The 25340-nt window shown below is 43.3% G+C and overlaps 1 protein-coding gene across 5 annotated transcripts in view; it reads right to left on the bottom strand.

The window, feature by feature from the left end:
* The window catches only part of MPHOSPH9 (M-phase phosphoprotein 9), a 146513-nt gene that overhangs the window by 58577 nt on the left and 62596 nt on the right, over positions 1–25340 (bottom strand). For all 5 annotated transcript variants that reach the window (XM_040347301.1, XM_040347296.1, XM_040347298.1 and 2 more), the window contains 7 exons: positions 25162–25246; positions 23722–23816; positions 21874–21990; positions 18993–19411; positions 17492–17665; positions 15963–16050; positions 10967–11182 (listed from right to left, as the gene is read on the bottom strand). In XM_040347301.1, the coding sequence (XP_040203235.1) occupies positions 10967–11182; positions 15963–16050; positions 17492–17665; positions 18993–19411; positions 21874–21990; positions 23722–23816; positions 25162–25246 (1194 nt within the window). The remainder of the gene's footprint in view (positions 1–10966; positions 11183–15962; positions 16051–17491; positions 17666–18992; positions 19412–21873; positions 21991–23721; positions 23817–25161; positions 25247–25340) is intronic.

The raw sequence follows: 25340 nt of genomic DNA, 5'->3' as shown, positions 1-25340 counted from the left end.
AGAAATTAGAACGACCAATTACTATAGAGGAAGCGAGCAAGGCAGTAAAAACTCTGCCAATGGGCAAAAGCCCAGGACCAGATGGTCCAACGAATGCATATTACAAGAAATGTATCTCTATACTGGTAACCCCTCTTTGTAGTTATCTTAATAAAATCACGACTACTAACCCTCTACCCTCGGAAGCATTGCTAGCCTATGCCACAGTTCTTCTGAAACCTTGAAAAAACCCACAATATTATTCAAACTACAGACCTATCTCTATCCTTAACTCAGACACTAAACTATTGGCAAAGGTTTTAGCCTTTAGATTACAGGACCATATAGTGCAACTAGTCCATTTTGACCAGACATGTTTAATGAAGGGTTGCAAAACTAGAGATAATACCATTCGGGCCCTTCATATCCTTCATTGGATGCAAAATGCACCTGGAAGTATTGAAGGGGATAGGCCTGGGGGAGCAGATGATGGGATGGGCAACAGCTCTGTATGTGGGCCCAAGAGCCAGGGTCAAGGTTAATGGTACCTTATCTAATTACTTTGATATACGCAACGATACCAGACAGGGGTGTCCCCACTCCTCATTATTGTTTGCTATGATTTTTGGAACCCTTTCTTTGTAAAGTGAGGAAAAACAACGAAAATAGTTGGGGTTGGAATTGGTTCTGGGGAACACAAAGTTTCAGCATAGGCTGATTTTCCAAACCCAAGGAATCTCTACCTGCCTTGATATCGGAAGTTCAAAGATATGGTACTTCATCTCATTTTAAAATAAATTTTGAGAAGTTCGTAGCATTACCCAGTCATGTACCATCAGTAATGGCAACATTTCTGCAAAACACCTTTCCTTTTATTTGGAATGCAGATTCTCTATATTACTTCAGATGCAAAACTTTTATATGAACTCAGTGCCTTGCCTTGTGCAAGAGACCCTCCCTTTTACCCCCCCCCCCTCATACAATACAAATATACATATTTACAATAATGGCTGGTCACTGTAATGAGATATTTCCCGGCACGCAAGATAGGAATGGGATGAGATTTTTCAACCTCGTACAGGGGACTTTACTTCTACCACCTCCCCAAAAGGTTTTTTTGTTTTGTTTTCCCCATTGTTGTCGTTTTGATCTTTTGTTGGTGTGGTTTTATTATAATGTATATTGAGTGATATACACAAACTAAGATACTATGAATACGATTAATAATGGAAGTATGTGTATAATAGTTTATTTCTTGCAATGATAAATCTTAATAAAAATTATTAATAAAAAAATATGTATAAAATGATGAGAAATTTACTAGCATTCGTACAGTCAATCACAAAATTCTCAAATTTTGGCAACTCTAAATCAGTAACGCCCATTCACTTTGGGATTCTTACCATCAAATTCTCTTGTTTAAAAAACAAACCAACCAAAAAAAAAAAACACATGTAATTTTCCCCTTTAGATTAGTTTCCTCCCTCCTTGTGCCTATTAATCTCATGTAACTGAGCCTAAACTCTTTACTGCAGAAGCTAAACACTGAACCTCAACAGGAACAGATGAGATTGTTCCCCTTCCCGATTCTAAAGCCCAATTTAATTTGTCCCTCTCTCTATACAAGAAACTTTGCCTCCAAGTACTCATGCAAATAATCACCAAATTATACAGCTTTTTACAAATGACTAGTTTGATATCTATAATCTAGCATTGACCTTTTAACCAATGTTAATTTTTAACAGTTTCTTGGTAATACATTGAGGGTTTATATTTCTCCCCCCTCCTAATTTGTCCTATTTGTATGTTATAGATTTATTGCACCATGCTGTTCGCCACATATGCATGTAGCATGTAGTTACATGTTGTGAACTATACCCCCTCATCAATCTCTTTGATCTCACATTTTACAGGATGGCACAGAAAGTCTATGAGCCCCAATTCACACTTCAGCATAGCCAAGCGGTTTAGAGGCATTTTCTGTACAGAAGAATCATGAGTTTTCAGCCCCATAGTCTTTTAAATGAGGGCGCCTGAAAAACGCATGTAATGCATGCATTTTCTTTAGAGAGTATTTTAGGTTCGGGAGAAATTCTGTGCCAAAAGAAGCGTATGTGCTTTTTTGAGATTCACGCGACAGACGACCCAATTCTTATGCCGCGTACACACGATCATTTTTCAGCATGTTGAAAAAAAACAAAGTTTTTCCAACTTCATCATTAAAACGACGTTGCCCACACACCATTGTTTTTAAAAAATGATCTAGCAAAGCACGGTGACGTACAACACGTACAACGGCACTATAAAGGGAAGTTCCATTCGCCTTTGGGCTGCTTTAGCTGATTCCCGTGTTAGTAAGAGACGATTCGCGCTTTTTTTGTTTGTTACAGCGTGATGAATGTGCTTACTCCATTATGAACGGTAGTTTTACTAGAACGAGCGCTCCCATCTCATAACTTGCTTCTGAGCATGCGCAGGTTTTTAACATCGTTTTAGCCCACACGATCATTTTTTACAACCCGAAACCAGAACCTGAAAAATGACGTGAAGCCCACACACAATCATTTAAAATTACCATTTTTTTAAAAACGAAGTTTTTTTCATGCCGAAAAATGATCGTGTGTACTCGGCATCAGGTGTGAACTGGTCTATTGAGAATAAAAGGGATTTTTCATCTTCATCACTGTAACACTTCGGGAATAGTGCTCAAATTTGAATGGATGCTTAAGAAAGCATTTTTAACATTCCTGAATACTGAAGATGCAGCCAGTTATGGTAGTAGGGTGCATCTAGAACGGAGATATGCAATTAGGGGACCTCCAGCTGTTGCAGAACTACAATTCCCATGAGGCATAGCAAGACTCTGACAGCCACAAGCATGACACCAGAGTCAGAAGCATGATGGGACTTGTAGTTTTGCAACAGCTGGAGGTCCGCTAATTGCATATCCCTGATCTAGAAGATCAGCAAAGCCCTACTGAAAGTCAGATTCATTACAGGTGGTGAGGGACATCAACAAGGGGCTCAACCCAAAAGGAGATATCAGTGTCCTGTATTAAAAGCGCAATGGGGGGAACAGACAGAAGGGTGGTCAGTAATGGTAGGTAGCAATAAAGGTATGATTAATTCAATGTTCCAGCAACAGTGCATGCTGAACACAAATATCCTTTTTGTTGGGCTTTAAACAAAAAATCAATACCAATTACAAAAAGCATAGCGGAAACATACATATGTAAAATGTTTTACTTGCCAAAAGATATGAAGCGCTGTTTAGCTAATCAAATGATTTGTACACTCCTGCACACTTTACAGCAAGGCAGCCAACACCACTATATCCTTTGTCAGCTTCTTTAAATCATAGTATTGCAGCTTACAGGTCCTTAAAGGGGAGTTCCAGGCTTTTTATGTTTATTAAAAGTCAGCAGCTACAAAAGGTGTAGCTGCTGACTTTTAATAAACAAACAGACACTTACCTGTTCCATGGTCCAGCGATGCGGCCGCCTGGAGCGTCGCTCCTCTCCCCCTCCTCTCCGCCGGCACCTCCATTGCCACTCTTGGCACCCGGCCGAGACAGTTTTCGGCTTCACGGCCGGGCACGCACTGCACATGCGCCATCGGAGTGGACAGCCGATCTTATGAGACATGTCACGTGTCCCAGGAGATCGCCTACAGAGGGGCCCGCCTAGGCCGAGAGGAGTCGCCGCCTAGGTGGCCTGTAGGCGGAAGGAGAAAGTGGGACAAGAAGTACAGAAACTACTTTTTTAAATCAGTGCAGCGCCGCAAATGCAGCATCGCACCGATTTGGACAGTGCCATCGCCTAGAATTGCCAGAAATTGCCACCGATTTGAAATGTCAAATTGTACTAATGTGAATCAGGGCTTAAGGGAGTGCTCCTAATCTCAGTTTGTTACCTGTATAAAAAAGACACCTGTTCACACAAGCAATCAGATTCCAATCTCTCCATCATGGCCAAGACCAAAGAGCTATCTAAGGATTTCAGGGACAAGATTGTAGACCTACACAAGGCTGGAATGGGCTACAAGACCATCACCAAGCAGCTTGGTGAAAGGGTGACAATAGCTGGTGCGGTAATTCGCAAATTAAAAAAAAAACAAAAAAAACACTGCCGATCACTTTTAGTTTGGGGCTCCATGCAAGATCTCACCTTGTGGAGTTTCAATGATCATGAGAACGGTGAGGAATCAGCCCAGAACTACATGGGAGAATCTTGTCAATGATCAAGGCAACTGGGACCATAGTCACCAAGAAAACAATTGGAAACATACTACGCTGTGAAGGACTGAAATCCTGCAGCGCCCGCAAGTTCACCCTGCTCAAGAAAGCACATGTACAGGCTCGTCTGAAGTTTGCTAATGAACATCTGGACGAAAGTGTTGAAAGTGATGAAACCAAAATCTAGCTTTTTGGCATCAACTCAACTCACCGTGTTTGGAGGAGGAATGCTGCCGATGACCCCCAAGAACACCATCCCCACCGTCAAACATGGAGGTAGAAATGATATGCTTTGGGGGTGTTTTTCTGCCAAGGGGACAGGACAACTTTACCACATGAAAGTGACGATGTACCATCAAATCTTGGGTGAGAACCTCCTTCCCTCAGCCAGTGCATTAAAAATGGGTTGTGGATGGGTATTCCAGCATGACAAGGACCCAAAACACATGAACAAGGCAACAAAGGAGTGGCTCGAGAAGAAGCACAATAAAGTCCTGGAGTGGACTAGCCAGTCCAGACCTTAATCCCATAAAAAAATATGTGGAGGAAGCTGAAGGTTCATGTTACCAAATGTCAGTCTTGAATCCTTAATGACTTTCAGAGGATCTGCAAAGAGCAGTGGGACAAAACCGCCCCTGAGATGTGTGCAAACCTGGGGCCCAACTACAAGAAATGTCTGACCTCTGATTGCCAACAGGCGTTTTGCCACGAAGTACTTAGTCATGTTTCACTCATTAAAATGCAAATCAATTTAAACCTTTTTGAAATGCGTTTTCTGGATATTTTTGTTATTCTGTCTCTCACTGTTAAAATAAACTAACCATCAAAATGATAGACTGATCGTTTATTTGTGGGCAAACATACATTGTCCAGTCAACAGCAAGTTGTACTGTTGGTAAAATATAGAGATTACCATTTTAAAATTAAATTTAGGAGTAAAAAACAGACTCAGCTGTTGGTGACAGGTCAAGATGTCTGCAGCAGAGAAGGTTGAACCACGCATGGCATAGGCTAATGTCAAGTTGAGAAAATAAAAGTTAATTTTGAAGAAAATGGAAATTATAAATAGGATTTTTTGTACTCACCGAAAATGGAAATTATAAATAGGATTTTTTGTACTCACCGTCCATGGACGGACACAGCTCCTTAAATTTTGACAAGTGGGTTATGTTCCCCGTTTACAGGAGAGGACTAGGCAGAAACATGTTCGATAATTAAATACATGTTACATTAACAGAGCTGAACAGCCCTGCCCAGGGGGCGGTCCCTTCAGACATAATCCTCCTCACTCCGTCCATGGACTCAGAGAAAAGGATTTTACGGCGAGTACAAAAAATCCTATTTTCTCTTATGGTCCATGGACGGACACAGCTCCTTAAATTTTGACAAGTGGGACGTCCCCAAGCAGTGTCAAAAACGAAGGGTGGGAAAAATATCAGTAAAACCAATTTTAACTTCACCCCAAAACAAGCAGAGCTCCTCAACGGAGGAGGTGCAACTTTAAAACAGCCACCTGCAAAAACGAAAGAAGCATCAGAAGATGCACTCACAGCAACCATGTAAATTCTGGAAAAAGCGTGAACGGACAAGCAAGTCGCCGCCTCGCACACCTGTGAGATCGACGCATGTCGTCGGGAAAAAAACCCCCAGGAAGCACCAATTGCCCTGGTCGAAAGTGCCGTGACTGAAAAGGGGGGCCCGCCCCTTAAGAACATAGGCCTGTATGACAGCCTGCCTGATCCACCGAGAAATGGTAGTCGACGAGACCCCCAGGCCCTTTTGTGGACCAGACACCAACACAAAAGAGAGTCAGATCTCCGAAACTGAGCCATAGCAGGCTGGTACGCTCGCAAAGCGCGTACCACACCTAAAGTATGAAAAGCAACCTCCGTAGGATGCGCCGGCCAAGGACAGAAGGATGGAAGAACAATGTCCTTATTCCGGCGAAAGGCCGAAACCACCTTCGGAAGAAGGGAAGGTCACGGGCGCACCACCACCTAACCCTTATGGAGGATCAAGCATTGCGGCTTTCAAGACAAGACCGCCAACTCAGAAACCCCTCTAACAGAGGTAAAGGCCACTAAAGGGGCCACCTTCTGAGATAGTGTTAAGAGAAAATCTCTCTGACGTTTCCAAAAGGAAGGTTCCTGAAGAACCGAGAGCACCAGAGTCAAAACTCACGGGGGAAGAGATGGGCCAAGAGGGGAAAGTATATGACAAACCCCCTGCACAAAAAAAGGGACCCACTAGGGAACTGGCCGCAAAAAGGCCACTGAAAGAACACAGCCAAAGCTGAAATCCGCCCCCAAAACGGTGCTTTAAGCAATTTTTAGATCCACTCCAAGCTGTAAAAACAGCAGGACCCCGGACACCGAGTAAGTCCATGGACGTCACTCCATCCCTTCGCACCAAGAGATGCAAGCCTGCCAGGTGCGATGGTAGATCCTCCGGAAGAAGACTACCGTGCCCTCAGCATTGTTGAGATGACGGAGTCGGACAGACCCCGGTCTCTTAAAGTCTGGCTTCCAATAAACACCGACCACTGGAAGGAAGAAAACTTCCTGGACTGAAGAGGCGGGGACCTCCGTCACCAACTCAGAGAGACTGACTAGGTGGCGCACCGGAATCTGATGATTTCAGAGACAAGAGATTTTTACCACCTGGACAGTATTTCCCCTGGAAAGCCAGAGTGTGGAAATGGGCATACAGTACCGCCTCGAAGGAGGCTACCCACAGGCCCCGAACCAGCAGGTGCACGGAGAGAAGACCGATTGCATGATGCCAATACCTTCACCGCAGACTGAAAAGTCTGCAATTTCTCCAGGGGAAGAAGGACCTTCGCCACCGAGGAGTCCGGATCAACCCTAGATACTCCAACGCTGAGTCGGAACCTAGCATGCCCAGGATTTGAACCCTGGGTCACACACATGGAAGGCGGGCTTGCTGCCACTGAGCTACACCTTCTGGCCTAAATGTTTAACACCCACCCGAATCTTCGGAGGGTCTGAATGGGAATAACACATCCACTAGGTCTGAGACAGAAGCTGCTCTCAGAAGAAAATCGTCCAAGTAGCCAATGAGGCAAAGCCTCGCTGTCCCAACAAAGTTGGGATAAGTGCGAGCTCCTAGCTGAAAACCCATGGTGCCGACGCCAGATCAAAAGAGAGGGCCACAGGCTGACAGAGACCCTCCCTCATCACGAAGCGCAGAAAAAACACTGACATGCGCAAAACTGGACATGCATGTATGCGTCCCTGATGTCCGAGGACGCCAGGACGTCCCACGGGTGGAGCGCAGCTACCACCGAACGAATGGATTCCATGCGGAACTACCCGACGTTCATAAAAGGTATTCAGGGCCTGAGGCCCATAAAAAACCCCAAACCTCTCGTCCTGCAGGAAAGGTAAAATTACCCCGCAGCTTAGCAAGTCCCGCACTGTCCAAGGCAGACCGACGGGCCGGGAGAGGAAGACACGACGAAAGAACTTTGTTCTGTGGATAGGAGGAAACCCTATCTAGTACTCCGAAGAGACCACCCCGCAGACCCACTGGTCGGAGAACAGGGAGGTTTCACTGAATTGTGAACCTGCAAGCCGCCCCCCCCCCCCCACCTAGAGATAGGAAGGGAAGGCTATATACATTGGCAGGATTTGGGTGCCGGCGTGAGCAGCTTACGCACCCGGGGACAGATCAGAACCCCAGCTGGGCCTTTGACGGCCTGGGAGAGTTGGACATAAATAATACACACACATAGTGTGTATGTATATTACGTAGGTGTATGCACACATGCCTTTGGAGGAAACCGGAGTGCCCGTAGCAAACTCACGCAGACACAGGGAGCGACAATGCAAGCTCCAGGCAGATTGGTGTCAATCAATGACTCTCTTGCTGCCAATTAATGGAGTTAACCACTACGCCACCGTGTGCATAAAACCATTCTGAAACAGAAGCCCTGGATAACAAGGGCGCAGCATTCAATAAAGCATCACAGACCAATATGAGGCCCTGGACCAGCTGGTCCGCTAGTCTAATAACTTCGGGAGAGAGTCGGTGCTCCTCCACTGTCTGGTGCAAAATGCTCACTCCGTGAGTGACTGAGACCCCAGAGTAGTGGCCATAATAGGCCGCAAGACAGACCCCAGCATGGTAAACATGGAAAGGGTTAGTACTTCGGATCTTCTATCAGTCAGATCCATACAAGCGGGGCCTTCCGCAATAGGGAGAATGGTCACCTATACATGACACCCGGAGGGTCCACCACCTGAGAAGAAGCCCACCTCTTGAAAAGGCTCTCCTCAAAGGGTCACTGAACCGCCCGGCGGCGAGAGACTACAAAAGCCCTCAGCGGCTTTTCTCATTCCGCATCTTAGAAATAATCAAAGAAGGGCACAGAAGGAAAAAACCTACACATATCGGTCCGAATTGTGTGATCCAAAAAAGACCGAGCCCTCGGCGGAAACCCAGCTGCACTAACCAGCTCAAGAGAGTCCCTTGCAGCAGTGAGAAGCACACCCATAAATGCCTTCTCCTGCTTTTTATTTTTTTACTACCCAGGTACCTGGTCCATGGCTCCATAACAGAGCATTCCCCCAGGGGGGAAGGGGACACTCTTTTACCGCCCGTCCGCAGTACACCCCCACCCTGGCACAAACGTGTCCAGGACTAACAACAAAACTCCTGTGGGAATCCCAGGTGCTAACACCTGCTGCCACCACCAGCATGTTGGGGAAGGACCCAGATACTGACTCCAAATATTAATAATATTTACATGTATGTATAATATGGAGGTGTATGCACACCTGTCCTTACAAATAAACAGAAGCTCCTAGAGCCCTATTCAGGGCATCTCACCCACTTGCTGCGCTGACCAGGGGTACCCAGGGGACTCACCTCAGGAGGAGACTGCCCAGCGCTGCCGTCCGCTCTCAGCACACAGTGTGTGAGAGAAAGAATCGCGAGGTAACTGTGCGGCATCTGCAGGGACCTGTGTGCGCCGTAGGATACAGCACTAGGGGTCAGGACTACACAAAGATGGCCGCCGAGTGTTCAGAATGTGGCCACAGGAAAATGGCTGACAGCAATGTAAGCTGTGCCATAGCGCGGCTATGATAAAATCGCCGCCAATGGGAGTTTTTAATGTAATTGAAAACCTCCCAAAAAAATGGCGCCAACGCCGGCCAAATGGTGGCAAATTGCCGCATTCAAACAGGAAAAGCCTCCTAGGGCTTTTTATCAGTGAAAACCCCCTCACAGGAAAGCCCCACACAGAAAAGAAAAAACGCAGGCCAGATAACAGTCTTCTTAGGAAGCCCCCCCTGACAGCGGCAATGTTAGCAATGCAGCAAAGGAAAGGAGCAGGGAAGGGAGCAGAAGAGGACCCCCGAGCCCCAGCCGTACCTACCCACCGAAGCGGGAGGGACTGTACTTACCCATCCGAGCGAGGACTCGCTGATGCATTCCTGACAGAACTACAACCGCAATGGAGGTAGCTGTCGGCCCGGTCCACTGTGAGTGAGACAACACCACAGCCCAGTCATATGTGGACCTCGGAGCAAAGCTCACCGGCCACCCCAGGAGTCATGGGTATGGTGTGGCAGACTCAGCCTCTTTGCAAAGATGTGCCCACACTTGCTGGTCGGACTGAGTAGACTACAAGGATCTATATTATCCAGCCTGTCTCTCAGCCGACAGTTGAAAGAAGATTCTTCAAGAAAAAGTAAAATAAAATACAATTTCTCCTCAGGGCGCTGGGCCCAAAGGGAGCCATACATCCTTCTCCTTGCTAGGCAGAACGAAACTGAGGCTGCATGCTGCAGTGAGGAGGGTTATGTCTGGAGGGACCGCCCCCCTGGGCGGGGCTGTTCAACTCTGTTAATGTAACATGTATTTAATTATCTAACTTCTGCCTAGTCCTCTCCTGTAAACAGGGAACATAACCCACTTGTCAAGATTTAAGGAGCTGTGTCCGTCCATGGACGATAAGAGAAATACAGGTTACTGTGCCCACTGTGCAACAAATAATTATGTAACACTCCATGAGATTCAGCCTGCAGAAAAAAGTGGAAAGTAGGGGAGTCCACCTTTTGTGGATATACTGTTTATTAAAGTGGGTGTAAACCCAATTCATGAAATTGAGCTGGCCACATATCTGCAGTATTTAGTTATCCCTCTTCAAAGAGCCAAGTCCTGTAGCTCTCTCCTAAACAGTTCCTCTGTTATCCGCCTGATAACTCCTGACAAATCAGATAAAAGCAGCCTGAAATTTCTGTCAGGGGAGGTTGCTAAAATAAATTAGCAGAGAGCCGGCCCTGTTACAAAACACCTCTGAGAGTCTCTGCCTATGATGAGAGGAGGTGTGTGCGCACCTTTCCTCCAATCAGCAATTTTTAGCTATCATGGCTGTATGCCCAGACATCACACTCTGTGTTAAACAGGAAGAGAAAATTTCCTAACACAATCTGAACATTCTAAACAGTATATAAATGTGAAGACAGCAGATATACATGTAAAACCCATGTAGGGAGATTTGGTTCATATCTATGTATTATCTGAGACTTTTCACTTCACTGGGTACATGGAGTGTTTACATCCACTTTGAAGTAGAGACTGCACTTTTACGACGACTACTATGCACAGACTAAATGGTAGCTTGACAACAGTCAAATGATTGTATTTACCAAATCAGTAAGCAACAAATAATCACCGGGACAAAAAAAAAAGGCCACTGTCTATATGCATCTCTTTGTAACTTACATCTTGAAACATTTTGTGCTCTTGCTTTATTCGTTCATCTTTATCATCAGACTGTTTGAAAGCTTTTTCAAATGAACCTTCAACTTCTTTGAGCCTGGACTGTAGTCGGCTGATTGCATTTTCCTTTTCCTTGCTCCTTGTCCTCATTTCCTCAATGTGCTCTTGCAGATCTTTTGAAGTATTGCTGGCGCTGCAATAGCGTTCTTTCCACTCAGCCTAAAAAAGGTTTGTAAAATAATGCAAATTGAATAGACGCAGGTTTTTTTTAGTTTCATCTTTAGACTGTTCTTAGACCGAAAAAATAAAAAAGATAAGATTGCCAACATAGTGACTGCTTATAAAAGATAATTTGCTACCCATTAGGTAGGAGAAATTATACACTTTTGCTTAATTATGAACTGTAAGCCTAAATAAATCTTGTTTGGTATAGGGAGTCATTAATACTTTTCACACATACATTTGTACAATATAGTTCTGCACCAACTGAGATCACACAGATTTTTTAATGGAAGGCTCAAAAAAATGTAATATGGATCTAATGAATAATATAGTTTTATTTAACAAAAAAAAATAAAATAATTTCCGCGTACAGACGATCGGACATTCCGACAACAAAACCGTGGATACATTTCCGATGGATGTTGGCTCAAACTTGTCTGCATACACACGGTCACACAAATGTCGGAAATTCCGAACGTCAAGAACGCGGTGACGTACAACACGCAAGACAGCACTAGAAAAGGGAAGGTCAATACCGGTCATGTTAGTAGAAGTTTGGTGAGAGACGATTCACGCTTTTCAGCCTCATGCTTTTCAGTCAGTTACAGCGTGATGAATGTGCCATCTCCATTATGAACGCTAGTTTTACCAGACCGATCGCTTCCATCTCGCACTTAAATCAGAGCATGCGTGGAATTTTGTGCGTCGGAATTGTCCACACGATCAGAATTTACGAGAACGGATTTTGTTGTCGGAAAATTTGAGATCCAGCTCTCAAATTTTTGCTGCCGGAAATTCCGACAACAAATGTCCGATGGAGCCTACACACGGTCGGAATTTCCGACCAAAAGCTCCCATCGAACATTTGTTGTCAGAAATTCCAAGCGTGTCTACGTGGCATTAGGTGTAAGCAACAGGACACTAGGAGGCAGAAGCCACCTGCACCCTAACAACTGATGAACAATAGGTGGCAAAAGCTGCCCGTGTCCTAGGCGGCTTCCTTCTATCAATAGTGTGTAATCAGTGACGCAGGCATTGCTGACTACACACTGTCAGCCTGGAACAGCAGTAGTGGTCAATGGAAGCCATTTATGCTGTGAGCATGTAAGCATTACCTAAAGCTAGCCATAGACAGTTTGAATCTCAGCTGGTTCAGCAGGGAGTGACCGAGATACCATGTATGGGCAGGCTGAATATACCAAAGTTGATCAAATGATCAACTTGGATACAACCAACCTGTAAGATGTTATATGCGATTATTGCTAGCCGCTATTAAAGCCACTAGCAATAATCACTGTGTCCTCCTGATGGGGATGGCTCCCCCTGGCCGGAAAAGACAATGGCTTTGCGGAAGGGATTCCCTCCCCATTAACACTGACTGTGCTGACAGGGGAAATCAAGTGATTTTCTTTCCTGTAACCCATGGTTGCAGGAAAGAAAACATCTCTATCTATAGCCAGCTTAAACATTGCATTCATACAAAGCCCTCTTTTGCAGGATCTTGATGCCACTTTGTCAGCAAAATCCTGCACACCATTTGCCATATTTTTATACAGCCGATTGCATATACCCCCAGAAAGGATTAGTAGTGTGGTTTGAAAGGCGTTCTGAAAAAGTAAGTAACTATAAGAGTTTTTTTAATGGTCTAGAAAAAATGCTCGCGCAAAGCGCGGTGGCGTAAAACGGCACTATAAAAGGGGAAGTTCCATTCAGATGGCGCCACCCTTGGGGCTGCTTTTGCTGATTTCGTGTTAGTAAAAGTTTGGTGAGAGATGATTCGCGCTCTTCAGTCTTCGTGCTTTTCAGTCTGTTACAGCGTGACGAATGTGCCATCTCCATTACGAACGCTAGTTTTACCAGAATGAGCACCCCCGTCTCATAACTTGCTTCTAGCATTTTTTTCACGTTGTTAAAGCCTACACACGACCGTTTTTCACAACACAAAAAAATAGAAAATGTTCTAAATTTTTAAACGCCCATTTTTCACGTCATGAAAAATACTCTGGAGCCTACACACGATCATTTTTAATGACCATTTAAAAAAATAATTGTGTGTACGCGGCATTTGTCTTTTATAAAAAAAAAAAAAAAAGTGATCCATGTCCTATTCAAAATACATTTTAGAGGACCTTTCTAAGATGTAAAGATAAAAAAGAGAAAGTATTGCTACAAATGCCTTTTTAAAAGGTGCAGGTGTTCATCGCTCCACAGTAATACAAATTATATGCGAATCCAGACAATATACTATTGGGTTGATTTACTAAAAGCAATAAGGCTTGCAAATGTGGTGAAAATTCCCTTTGCAAAGAAAAGAAACATATTTTATATATAAAAAAAAAGTCCACGCACCCCTGGTAAAATATCAGGTTTCTGGGATGTAAAAGAATAAAAAAAGAGACAAAAGATGAATAATTTCAGAACTTTTTCCACCTTTTAATGTGACCTATAAACTGTACCACTAATACTTTATTGAAGCACCTTTTGATTTTATTACATCACGCAGTCTTTTTGGGTATGAGTCTATCAGCATGGCACATCTTTGCAAAATATTTGCCCCATCTTTTGCAAAAACACTCCAGATCTGTCAGATTGCGAGGGCATCTCCTGTGCACAGCCCTTTTCATATCACCCCACAGATTTTCAATCAGATTCAGGTCTGGGCTCTGGGTGGGCCACTCCAAAACTTTAAATCTTCTTGTGAAGCAATTCCTTTGTTGATTTGGATGTATGTTTTGGGTCGTTGTCATGCTTAAGATGAAGTTCCTCTTCATGTTCAGCTTTCTAGCAGAAGCCTGAGGGTTGTGTGCCAATATTGACTGGTATTTGGAACTGTTCATAATTCCCCTCTACCTTGACCAAGGCCCCTGATCCAGCTGAAGAAAAAAAGTCCCAAAGCATGATGGTGCCACCACCATGTTTCACTGTGAGTATGGTGTTCTTTTGGTGATGTGCAGTCACTTGATGACTCTCTTCACTGTGTTTCATGGTATATCTAATGCCTTGAAAATAATTTTGTACCCTTCTCATGAATGATAACCTCTGATGCTTTGGAAGCTCTCTGTGAACCATGGTTTTTGTTTTAGAAAATGTCAGGAAAGACCTACAAGAACAGCTGAACTTTATTTGGGGTTAATCAGAGGCACTGATGAGTTGGAATGTGATTGTTTAATTCTGAAGACAGCTACATCTCCAGCTATAAGAGGGATTGCACACCTATGCAACCACATTTTATTTTTTTAGTCCCCCCCCCCAAAAAAAAGATTTCAGTTTGTTTTTCAATTGAGTTGTACAGTTTTATAGGTCACATTAAAAAGGTGGAAAAAGTTCTGAAATTATTTATCTTTGTCTCATTTCTTTACATCACAGAAACCTGACATTTTAACAGAGGTGTGTAGACTTCTTATATCCTTTTTTTGTGTATATATTAGGGGTGGGCTGATATTCACTTTTTTTGAAGCATCAGTAACAAAACGTATGCGGCTCAGCAGCAGATACCTCTATAAAGAGTACCTGCCACTGCCTCTTACTGTCACAAGGGATGTTTACAAAAGCAAAAAAAAAAAAAAGTGCAAGAACAACCTTGATATCTGCTTTCAGCCTGAAAGGCAACCGAAAAAATCGCCCTGAACAAAAAATAAAAATAAAAAATTATAAAATCGGTCAATCCCGTGTGTGTGTGTGTGTGTATATATATGTACATAGCAATGATGAAAGTCAGCAGACTTTTTCTAAAAGAAAATCTTTGTGTAAAGTAAACAGTCTATTAGCCTTTAGTAAATCAACCTTGGTTTCCAATTTTTCTTCGAATTTGTCATCCTGCATCAAATATCAGGCTTAAAAGGAACAGAAATCACTATCTTGATCGTGAAGCTTGGTGGAGGGCGCATTATAATTTGGGGCTGCTTTGCTACCTCAAGACTTGAAGTTTGCAGCAGTGGTAGGGGGGCAATTCACTATTAACTATTTTTGCAATGGACATTGAGTTATTTTCATTTAATTATATGCCTATATTTTGATGTGAGCACTGATTGGTTTGGCACTGAGCAGAGCAAGGTAGCACAGTTTTTATTGCTACATTGATTTATTTTTCCATTTAGATTTTGTTTTAGATTTAACTGCTACACTTATTTCAATTATTGCATTTAAAGTTTGATTGTGAGAATCACTTTTTAGGGCCCTTTCACACGTACGGACCGTATGTCCGCATTTTCATCCGTCCGTTTGCGGATGAAAACGGGACATACATGGGTCCCTATGTGATTACGGGTGTCAGCGGATAAACATCCGCTGACACCCGTAATTTGTCCGCCTCCGCAAAGATCCGCATTTGAAGACGGAAAAAATCCTATTTTTCTTCCGTCTGCCGGATCGGATGAACACGGACATACAGTCCGTGTTCGTCCGATCCCCCATAGGGGAAAGCGGAGGAAACACAGGGCGGTCCCTGCACAGAGTGCGGAGACCGCCCTGTCAGCTGCCAGCTCAGCGGGGATTTTACGGAGGATCCCCACTGAGCTTTGCAGACACACGGAGCGGATCATTACTGATCCGCTCCGTGTGAAAGGGCCCTTAGTGCTGGCATGTAGGCCACAGTTTTTTTACCTTTATTCAGCATACAGTCTGGGCACAAGGAAAATTTTACTATGGAAGGAGACTGGGTAGTAAATAAAACTAACTTATTCAATACTTTAGAATTTTCTATGCACTGTGAAGCAATATTGTTAATTTCTCCATGTGTTATGTCAGAAAAATGAGATACTGTATATACAATTCTTACCACTTGTTTTTCTAAATCATTATTTTTGTTCTCAAGCATACGAATTCGTTTGCTGGCTTCTGCCAAAGCTTCTTCCATATTCGCACACCTAAAGAAAAAAAAGTAAGAATCTTTTTTTCTATCAGTAGCACTAGTTGAAAATCTTAAGAATTTTAGTATTAAAGTAAACTAGAAAAAAATTATAATAAAAGCTGCTTTTGCACATAGTGACCAGATATAAAATTACATTTTCCTAGCACAAACTGGAGAATGAAAGCCAACATGGATAAAAAAAAAAAAAAACAGTCCCGATTTCCCACTTCAATAATTTTCATAAAATCAGTCCTACATTAAAGCGGATGTGCGCTGAAAAAAAAATATTAAAAGCCAGCAGCTACAAATACTGCAGCTTCTGATTTTTAATATTAGGACACTTACCTGTCCTGGAGTCCAGCGCTGTCCGCAGCAGAGGACGAGCGATCGCTCGTCACTCTGCTGCTTCCCCCGCCATCCACGGTGAGGGAACCAGGAAGTGAAGCGCTCCGGCTTCACTGCCCGGTTCCCTACGACGCATGCGCCAGTCACGCTGCACCTGCCAATTGGCTCCCGCTGTGTACTGGGAGCCGAGTTTTCCCAGCACACAAGAGGGGGAGTACGGGAGGGGACGTCATGCCCGCAGTTTGCCCGAGACTTTTGTGGCCAGAAGTGGGTGCAAATACCTGTCTTTAGACAGGTATCTGCACCCCCCTGAAAGGTGTCAAATGTGACACCGGAGGGGGGGGGGGGGGGTTTTACCGATCAGCGTAAGTTTCACTTTAGGGTGGAGCTCCGCTTTAAGATAAATAGGAACAATTACCAGTTCAAATAATATGATAGGTTTCTAGAACACTTCCTTAATATAAATCACAAACATCTGATGAAGCCGTTTACCAAAAAAAAGGTACAGCTGCCAAGAAATCAAATTCATTGCCATACAGTATTTTGTGCACGTATTACGAGCCAGACGAACATTAAACACTGTACTGACTTTAAGGCTGACCACATTAGAGGATGGTCAAAGATGCATGCACAACCTAACCACCCTGAAAGCAATCAAATGGAGCATGCTTTAAAGCATAGTTTAGAGGAGTATAAAAGTATCTGCAACAGAACAGAGCAAGGATGGGGAAATTGTCATGGCTTTTTAGTCTAGAAAAAAGTGTTAAGGGAGAGCATTTTCTAAAGCTCCTAATTCATGACTTTCCCAGTGATAGCAAATGGCAGCACAAAAAGGCTGGATCAGTCAGCTTTCTTCTCCTATCTGTGTACTCCTACTCTGCCATGGGTCTGCCACATGTACTTACAAGAAGGAATATGAAATGCCTGTCTAAGACAACTTTGATGGTATTGTAATACCTTGCTCTACCAAAATTCAAACAACTGAGGATAGAACAAGTACTAAAAGAAACACAACAGATGAGAACACATATGCCTTTTGAAAGGTTGGTAAATACATATGCTCATTCCTAAAAGAAAAAAAATATATATATGAACAAAGTTGAGTATATTACTGCTCAGTCAAGCTGTTCATCTTCATCAGCTCCTCTGAGGTAGTAGTAGTAGTAGTAGTAGTAGATTTGTTATTGGCTACAAGCTGCTGCTTGAGATTACTGATCTCTGACTCATAGTAGTCCCGCAGGTCAGCCAAGTGGCGAGCATGTTTTTCTCTTAAACTCTGTCTGATACTGAAAAGAAGAAGAAGAAATATGCAATCAAAGTTTTAAGTAGCTAGCAATAGACAAAACAAATAATAATAAATAATTATTATTAATAATAATAATAATAATAATAATAAGTATACAAGAGCAAAAACTAATTCTAAAGGAACTGTATGGGCTTATGCGCATATTATATATATATATATATATATATATACACACATACACATATATACACACATTATATATATATATATATTAGTGCTGTCAAGCGATTAAAATTTCTAATCGCGATTAATCGCATTAATGTCATAGTTAACTCACGATTAATCGCGCGATTAAGCAGGTTCACCCTTTAAAACATTTTTTTTTTTGTTTTCTTATTTTTTTTTTTTTTTTTTATAATATTAAATTGTGTTTTTTTATTTTTTTACATTTTGATCACTTTTATTGCTGTCACAAGGAATGTAAACATCCCTTGTGACAGCAATAGGTGGTGACAGGTACTCTTTATGGAGGGATCGGGGTCTAAAAGACCTCCGAGCCCTCCTTTGCACTTCAAAGTATTCAGATCGCCGAAAAGGGCAATTCTGAATACTGTGTACTTTTTTAAATCCGGCGGCATTGGCAGCCGAGAAACCCGGAAGTGACGTCATGACGTCGCTTCCGTGGTTTCAATGCGGAGACTGAATCAAAGCCGTTTACGGCTTAGTGTCAGTCTCCGCCTGAACACAGAACGCGGCGGATGGAGGATCGGGTCTCCCGGTGGGACGGGAGGCCCGGTCAGAGCGGCGAAAGGCGGCGGGAGGGGGGGGATGTCCCCTCCCGCTCCTCCGGCATAACAACCGAGCGGCTTTTAGCCGCATCGGTTGTTATGCTTGGATAGCCGATCGCCCGCTCTAAACAACGGTACCGGGATGATGCCTGCGGCTGCCCCTCAGATACGGACAACTGCACTTGCCATGCACAGTATTTTCGCCTTTAGTAAATCCACCTCAATAGCTTATTTCTTTATAAACATCAGAAACACATATTTTTGATTCATATAGCACACACTTCCACGGTTTAGTACATATCAGGCAAAAAGTTACCACAGCTTATAGTGCACAGGACCAGCTTTTTTCAGAAAAGGATAGTGAATTAGGAAATATTTTCCAAACTAATTGTTCTTTGGAACCTGGAGGACATTCAATAAGATCTTTTTTCCTTCCATATAAAATGTTTGCATGGTTGAACAAGGTTTAATATGGTATAGTAATCCAATCACAGATTTTGGCATCTTTAGATGCAAGACACCACAGACATGAATCAAATTTAGCAATATACTGTAATGAACTTTTAAACAAGCACGTACTTAGAAAGCATCACAGGGTGATCCACAGAGAGGACACCAGAAGGGTGGGATAAATTCTCTTCTGCAACTGGCAATGGTGACTGAGGTATGGAGGAAGGAGTCAAGCTATTGGCATCATCCTCAGTACAGTTCATTCTTTCATCAACACTAGCATCTCCTTGACATAGCTGGTAGTTAAAATTTCTACTTGTTCGATATCTACTAGATTTCCACTGTTCAGAATCTGCCACTGGGCTGTGAGGAGATCTGTTTGGTGAATCCAACAGTGAAGAGGCAGCAGACAACGACTCTTCATCATATTGCTTGTATGGAGCACTTTCCAAAATAGAGTCTGGTGTTAAAGGAGCTGTGTAGCCATCATTACACAGATTAACACCATGAAGATGCTTTTTGTGTAGAGTTGGATCCAAAGTTAATATCTGGAAAAAAGAAAAGAAAAAATGGATGCCTTTTCTTAAAAACTTTATTTAAGCAAATGTGTACACCAAACATATAGCGTATGCATGCTTTTTCGAAGAACGTTTCAATAAAGCCATTATGAAAAATTTAATACTTTCAAGTGCAGAGTGCATCCCTCCATAAAGAGTACATTTCACTGCCTATTACCGTCACAAGGGATGTTTACCATCGAGTGATGACAAGCTGAACAGTCAGCGAAATTATTTTCATTTAGGTGTAATTCCTAATTTTTACCAAAGCTACAATGCCTTTTTTTTTTTTTAAAAGATGTTGCCCTTATAAAATAGTTGGGCCATGCATTTAGGCATGTTTATTCTGGCCATTGAAAGGAATTAACGCTCAAGCACTAAACTCACCTTGTGTTACATTTACAAGAAGTCAAGCATTTTCTTCTGCTCAAACTCTGCTCCTCCTGGATTCACTGGCAGACGATTTTTCTGCTTCTAAATGCTGATAAAGGCCTATGGGGGTTATTTACTAAAGGCAAATCCACTTTGCACTACAAGTGCAAAGTACACTTGAAAGTGCAGTCGCTGTAGATCCGAGGGGGACATGCAAGGAAAATAAAATTTTAGCTTGCACATGATTGGATGATAAAATCATCAAAGCTTCCCCTCATTTCAGATCTACCCCTAAGATTTACAGTGACTACACTTCCACCAAGTACACTTAGCACCAGAGCCGGACTGGCCTACCGGGATATCGGGAGATTTCCCGGTAGGCTGCCTGTCCTGTGGCCGGTTTCAGTTGCAGGGCTGTAGTGCTCCCTGTCTCCTCTCTCCTGCCTGTGTATCATCACGGAGCTGGCTGGGTCTGTGTTCAGCGGTAACGCTGTAGCACGGTTCCGTCCCCTAGACCGGCTCATGTGATAGTAGATAGAATTAGTGTTCAGCCTATCACACAAACCGGTCTAGGGGGGCGGGACGGTGTTACAGCCTCACCGCCGAACACAGACCTGGAATGCAAGCAAGCACAGTGATGATACACAGGAGAGGAGATGCCTGCCGTACAGCTCGCCCTATGGGAGGATCGGATTCGGCAGGGGGCTGTATATAGAGGAATTTAGCTTTCTATATTCCTCCATACAGCCGCTGAATGCTTGCAGGTACCGTACCGAGCATCAACAACACACCTTCCCACAGACAGGGACTGCAGACTGGGTCATGGGGCATAGGAGGGGCTGCAATGATGGGCACAGGGAGACTGCATTCATGGGCACAGTAAAGCTGCATTTGATGGGCACATCGAGGCTGCATTTGATGGGCACTAATGAGGCTGCATTTGATGGGCACTAAAGAGGCTGCATTTGATGGGCACTAAAGAGGCTGCATTTGATGGGCACTAAAGAGGCTGCATTGAGCTCTTGTATCATGTCTGCAGCCTCTGACCATCTCCTGTTTCATATCTGCAGTCTCTGAGGGAGTCTGGAGAGGAGTCAAGAGTGGGAGCACCGCCGGGATGGGGGTCATGGGAGAAGTAACATGTGTGTGGACTGTGGAGAGGAGACTATATAGGATAAAACCAGAGCCACTGAGCTGGAGCCGACTGACTGAGCCCTGTACAGTGCACCTGAGAGGAGGTCAGTGACAGCAGCGCTAGGCCAGTCTGAGGGGGGTCACTGATGTAAGGGGGAAGTGAATATGATAATGTAAGGGGGCACTGATATAAAGGTTTCCGTCTTATATCAGTAACCCATCTTACCTTAGTGTATTCTTTCTGTGGAAGGCGGTCCCCCCCACGTTCTGAGTTCCTGGGGTCCCCCTTGATGATTGACCACTTTTACCACTATTAACTGGAATTTTCTTTTCATGAACAAGAAAATAATGACGCTATGCTGTTACGCTGGTATAATAATGCTGTGGGGCTGGTATGAAATTTTTTCCAGGGCTGGTTTTTATTTCCAGTCCGGCCCTGCTTAGCACTTGTAGTGCAAAGTGGATTTGCCTTTCGTAAATAACCCCCTATGTGTGCATGGACACATTGGGGGTCATTTACTAAAGGCAAATCCACTTTGCACTACAAGTGAAAAGTGCACTTGAAATTGCACTGAAAGTGCACTTGGAAGTGCAGTCGCTGTAAATCCGAGGGGGACATGCAAGGAAAATAAAAAAAACAGTATTTTAGCTTGCACATGATTGGATGATAAAATCAGCAGAGCTTCCCCTCATTTCAGATCTACCCCTCAGATTTACAGCGACTGCACTTCCAAGTGTACTTGTAGTCCAAAGTGGATTTGCCTTTAGTAAATGCCCCCCATTGGCTAACATGCAGGGGAGTTTAGTGGCAGTGAAAAAAAAGAAAGAGTCAGACGCCCCTAGGAGCAGCTGCAAAAAAGGTCCTGTGTGCAGGAGGCCTAAACACACAACCCTAAATCCATTAGACCCTTTAGTACATCAGCAGCTTAGCCTAATAGAATGATTACCTCTGGAGGGTGAGTGTGTTCAGAAGGAGAGAGTGGTTCCCAGGCAGGCCGCTGTGCATATTCTCTTTGCTTCTGTTGATATAGATCTGTGAGAGATGGAATCCTTGCCTCATCAGGCTTAGAAATAAAAGGGGAAAAAAATGTAATTAAAATGTAATAAGCAGAACCGATTTATACCAATAAAAAAAAAAATGTTAATTGGAAAAAAAAAAATGTAATAAGCAGCAACAATGACAACCAAAACTCCACTACAACACAGTAATTTTTTGCAAGGAATTAAAAATACAAAGTTTTCTTATTTGATTTAGCGGATTTATCCTCTGATCTTTTCTCTTACTCATGCTGTCCCCTGGGAACTGTAATGAAATTATTAAACGATTCTACACGTCCAAGAAAAGGAAATATGCAAACATGGAACTCCATATACTATGAAATGTTAAAAAACAAAAACAAAAAAAAAAAACTTTTACATGGGCATTTCCAGAGCTCACAATCAGCCACCATCATATACTAAAATGTTGTTTAATACAGAACACTGCATTAACTGAAAACCTAAATTTCACATCCATCCTTCTGCTGTGGACATTGGGCCAGATCCACAGCCAGCCGCCGTAACTTAAATATTCCCATTTAAGTTACACTGCCGGAAAATTTCTACCTAAGTGCCCGATCCACAAAGCACTTACCTAGAAATTTTCGGCTGTGTAACTTAAATCCGGCCGGCGCAAGGCGTTCCTATTCAAATGGGGCGAGTCCCATTTAAATTAGGCGCGCTCCCGCGCCGGGCGTACTAGGCATGCTCACGACGTCATTTTCCAGACATGCTTTGCGCGGTTTTACGTTGCGCCAGGTTGCGGCGGAAAAAATAAATTTGAAAAAAAAAAAAAAAAAAAAAAAAGACAGCGACGCGGGATAGAAGGGTCTACTTTTACAAGGCCTAAACAGTTTAGGCCTTGTAAAAGCAGCCCTAATTTTAGGATTGCAAACTAATACTTACGGAGAAAAAACGAAGCTGAAAAGCTTTGTGGATCTCCGTAAGTGCTAATTTGCATACCCGAGGCGGCATTTCGACTCGAAATGCCCCCAGCGGCGGATGCGGTACTGCATCCTAAGATCCGACAGTGTAAGTCCCTTACACATGTCGGATCTTCTGCCTATCTATTGGAAACTGATTCTGTGGATCAGTTGCAAAGATAGAAACAGGGATACGACGGCGTATCAGTAGATACGCCGTCGTATCCCTTTTGTGGATCTGGCCCATTATGACCAGGCACTCTCTCTGCCTATTGCCTTTTCATTATTTTACTTAAATGGGAGTGCAGCAGAAGGAATGAGACTATTTTAGGGGTAAAGGTCAGAGCTTGAAGAATAAGTGGGGGAATCGTACGCTGAAGTTACCAATGGGTGTTAAAAGCCAGTGCAGGATTTTACTAAAAATTGTAATGTTAAGCCAGTTTGCCCCTTGCCAGGTCTTTAAAGAAATCCAACAACCGCTCCAAGATTCAGAAGTGTTGTAGGGGTCAGAGAAAGAAACCACAGCATACAGCAGGGACACAGGCATCTGACTTTTCCTGAAGTGTCAAATGTTGTTAAACTAATGGTAGCTACAGCTCTGGAATGGAGTAGAGGCAAGAGTCACAGGCCACCCAGGAGGCGAGTATACTTTCTCTTCTCTTGCAGAGTTGATATTCAGATTTCGTTAGGGACCCAACAGGTTCTCTCCCCCAATATTTAAGAACTACTAAAATTTGTGGGTGGGAGCTGAAGGGCTTACATACCCTCTTCCATGAGAAAATAGTATGTAAAATCAAAGAAACAATATTTTTGGCCTCCTTTATGTATATATACCTCTTTAGAGTGAAAAAATTTGGAAACGCCAGTTTCAAGGTTGTCAGGCAAAGGATGATACAAGTCCTTCTCATCCAACATCCAGTATGTAAACCCTACTCAAAACAAAAAGAGAAAACATTAAAGAAAAGTGACATTGAACAATCAAAAGTTATAATGAATTGAGAAAGACACTTTGTGGTTTTTATCATTCTTTTATATCCCCAAACCCATCATATCCTATGAACTTAAAGTGTTTGTTAGCCTACAAAAAAAAAAAATGGATCCCATCCCATTAAAGCATGTTATACAGCACAGTGCTTGTGCTGTATAACTTGGCCCCCCGTATCACCTAAAAAAAACCTTGCTGATCCTGCCTGGCTATGCCCCCACCCCTGTAAACTGACCATGGTACATCATGGCTGCTGTGCCCTGACGCCGTGGTCAGTTCACGCGCTTCAGTCATCCGCAGCCCTACTCTCTGCTCCTCTTCTTCCTAACCCCCCGCCCCCCGACTGTCAGCTTTGTCCACTCCACAATTCTCCCTCCTGGTGAAATCAAATCTATACTATGATCATGCCATCCCCTCCGTTATATAACGCCATGTGCCCCTGTGCTGTATTGAAAAAAAATAAATGCCCATTATACCGTATCTTAGAGCGGCTCCTGGCGCTCATGCGTTTCCCCGGATCTCTCTACTCTCTCTCCCCCCCCGGCTGACGTCAGCGGCAGTGCTCGGCCCTGCCCACTATAGCAGTCAGCATGAGAGACCCGAGGAGTCACGTGAGCGCAGGGAGCCGCTCTGATATGCGATATAATGGGCACAGGTGCACATAGCGTTATACAGTATAACAGAGGATGGCATGATCATATTATAGTGGGTTAACAACCGCTTTAAGCTTCTCCTCTTGCTGTCTCAAATGTGGATATCCAGAAGCAATTCTGGGTTGCAGTAGTATGCTATGCCAACTCACATCTAGTAAACTATTTGCCATGATCTCTGCAATGGGTGTTTTTTGACTTATTAGACATCCCTGGAGTTAAGATTTTCTCCAAAACAAATTATCATCTTACCATCATATGCCCTGTAGCTAAAAAAAATATTCTGCATAAAATAGATTTTTTCTGCCTCCCTGCAATTTATTGTCCATAGAAAAACAACTTTTGCATTTGGCATTAGGTGGGCGAAGGTTTCTTTGCATAAAGAACCCCAGGTCCACAAATGTTGTGACATTTGAGGGCAATTTATTCAAATTTTACCTACGGATGCTTAATAAATCGCTAACACAGTGCGTCAGATATACTCAATAGTACTTAAAAAGTTATTAGTATATGACCCACCCTCCGATTTGACATTACTTAAACTATAAATAAATGGGGGGGGGGGGGGGAATAACAAAAAGGGACACTGTGAAACGTAATGTAAAGTAGACAACACTTCATATCTGTGGGCATATTTACCTGATCCTGCAGAAAATAAGGAATTTACACTCTCTGCACGATTGTTGAGGGAAAACATGTTTGAAGAGAGATCTGTGTTGTCAGACTGCAAAAAAAAAAAGATTTGTAGGGAGTTAGAAGGGCTATTGCATTACATAACTTCTTTTACACCAACATCAAAGATTGAGAGTTTGTATCAC

The sequence above is a fragment of the Rana temporaria genome, chromosome 1 (assembly GCF_905171775.1).
Source record: "Rana temporaria chromosome 1, aRanTem1.1, whole genome shotgun sequence".
Lineage (NCBI taxonomy): Eukaryota > Metazoa > Chordata > Amphibia > Anura > Ranidae > Rana > Rana temporaria.
Note: the sequence above shows the minus strand (reverse complement) of the source record. Positions and strands in the feature narration are given on the sequence as shown.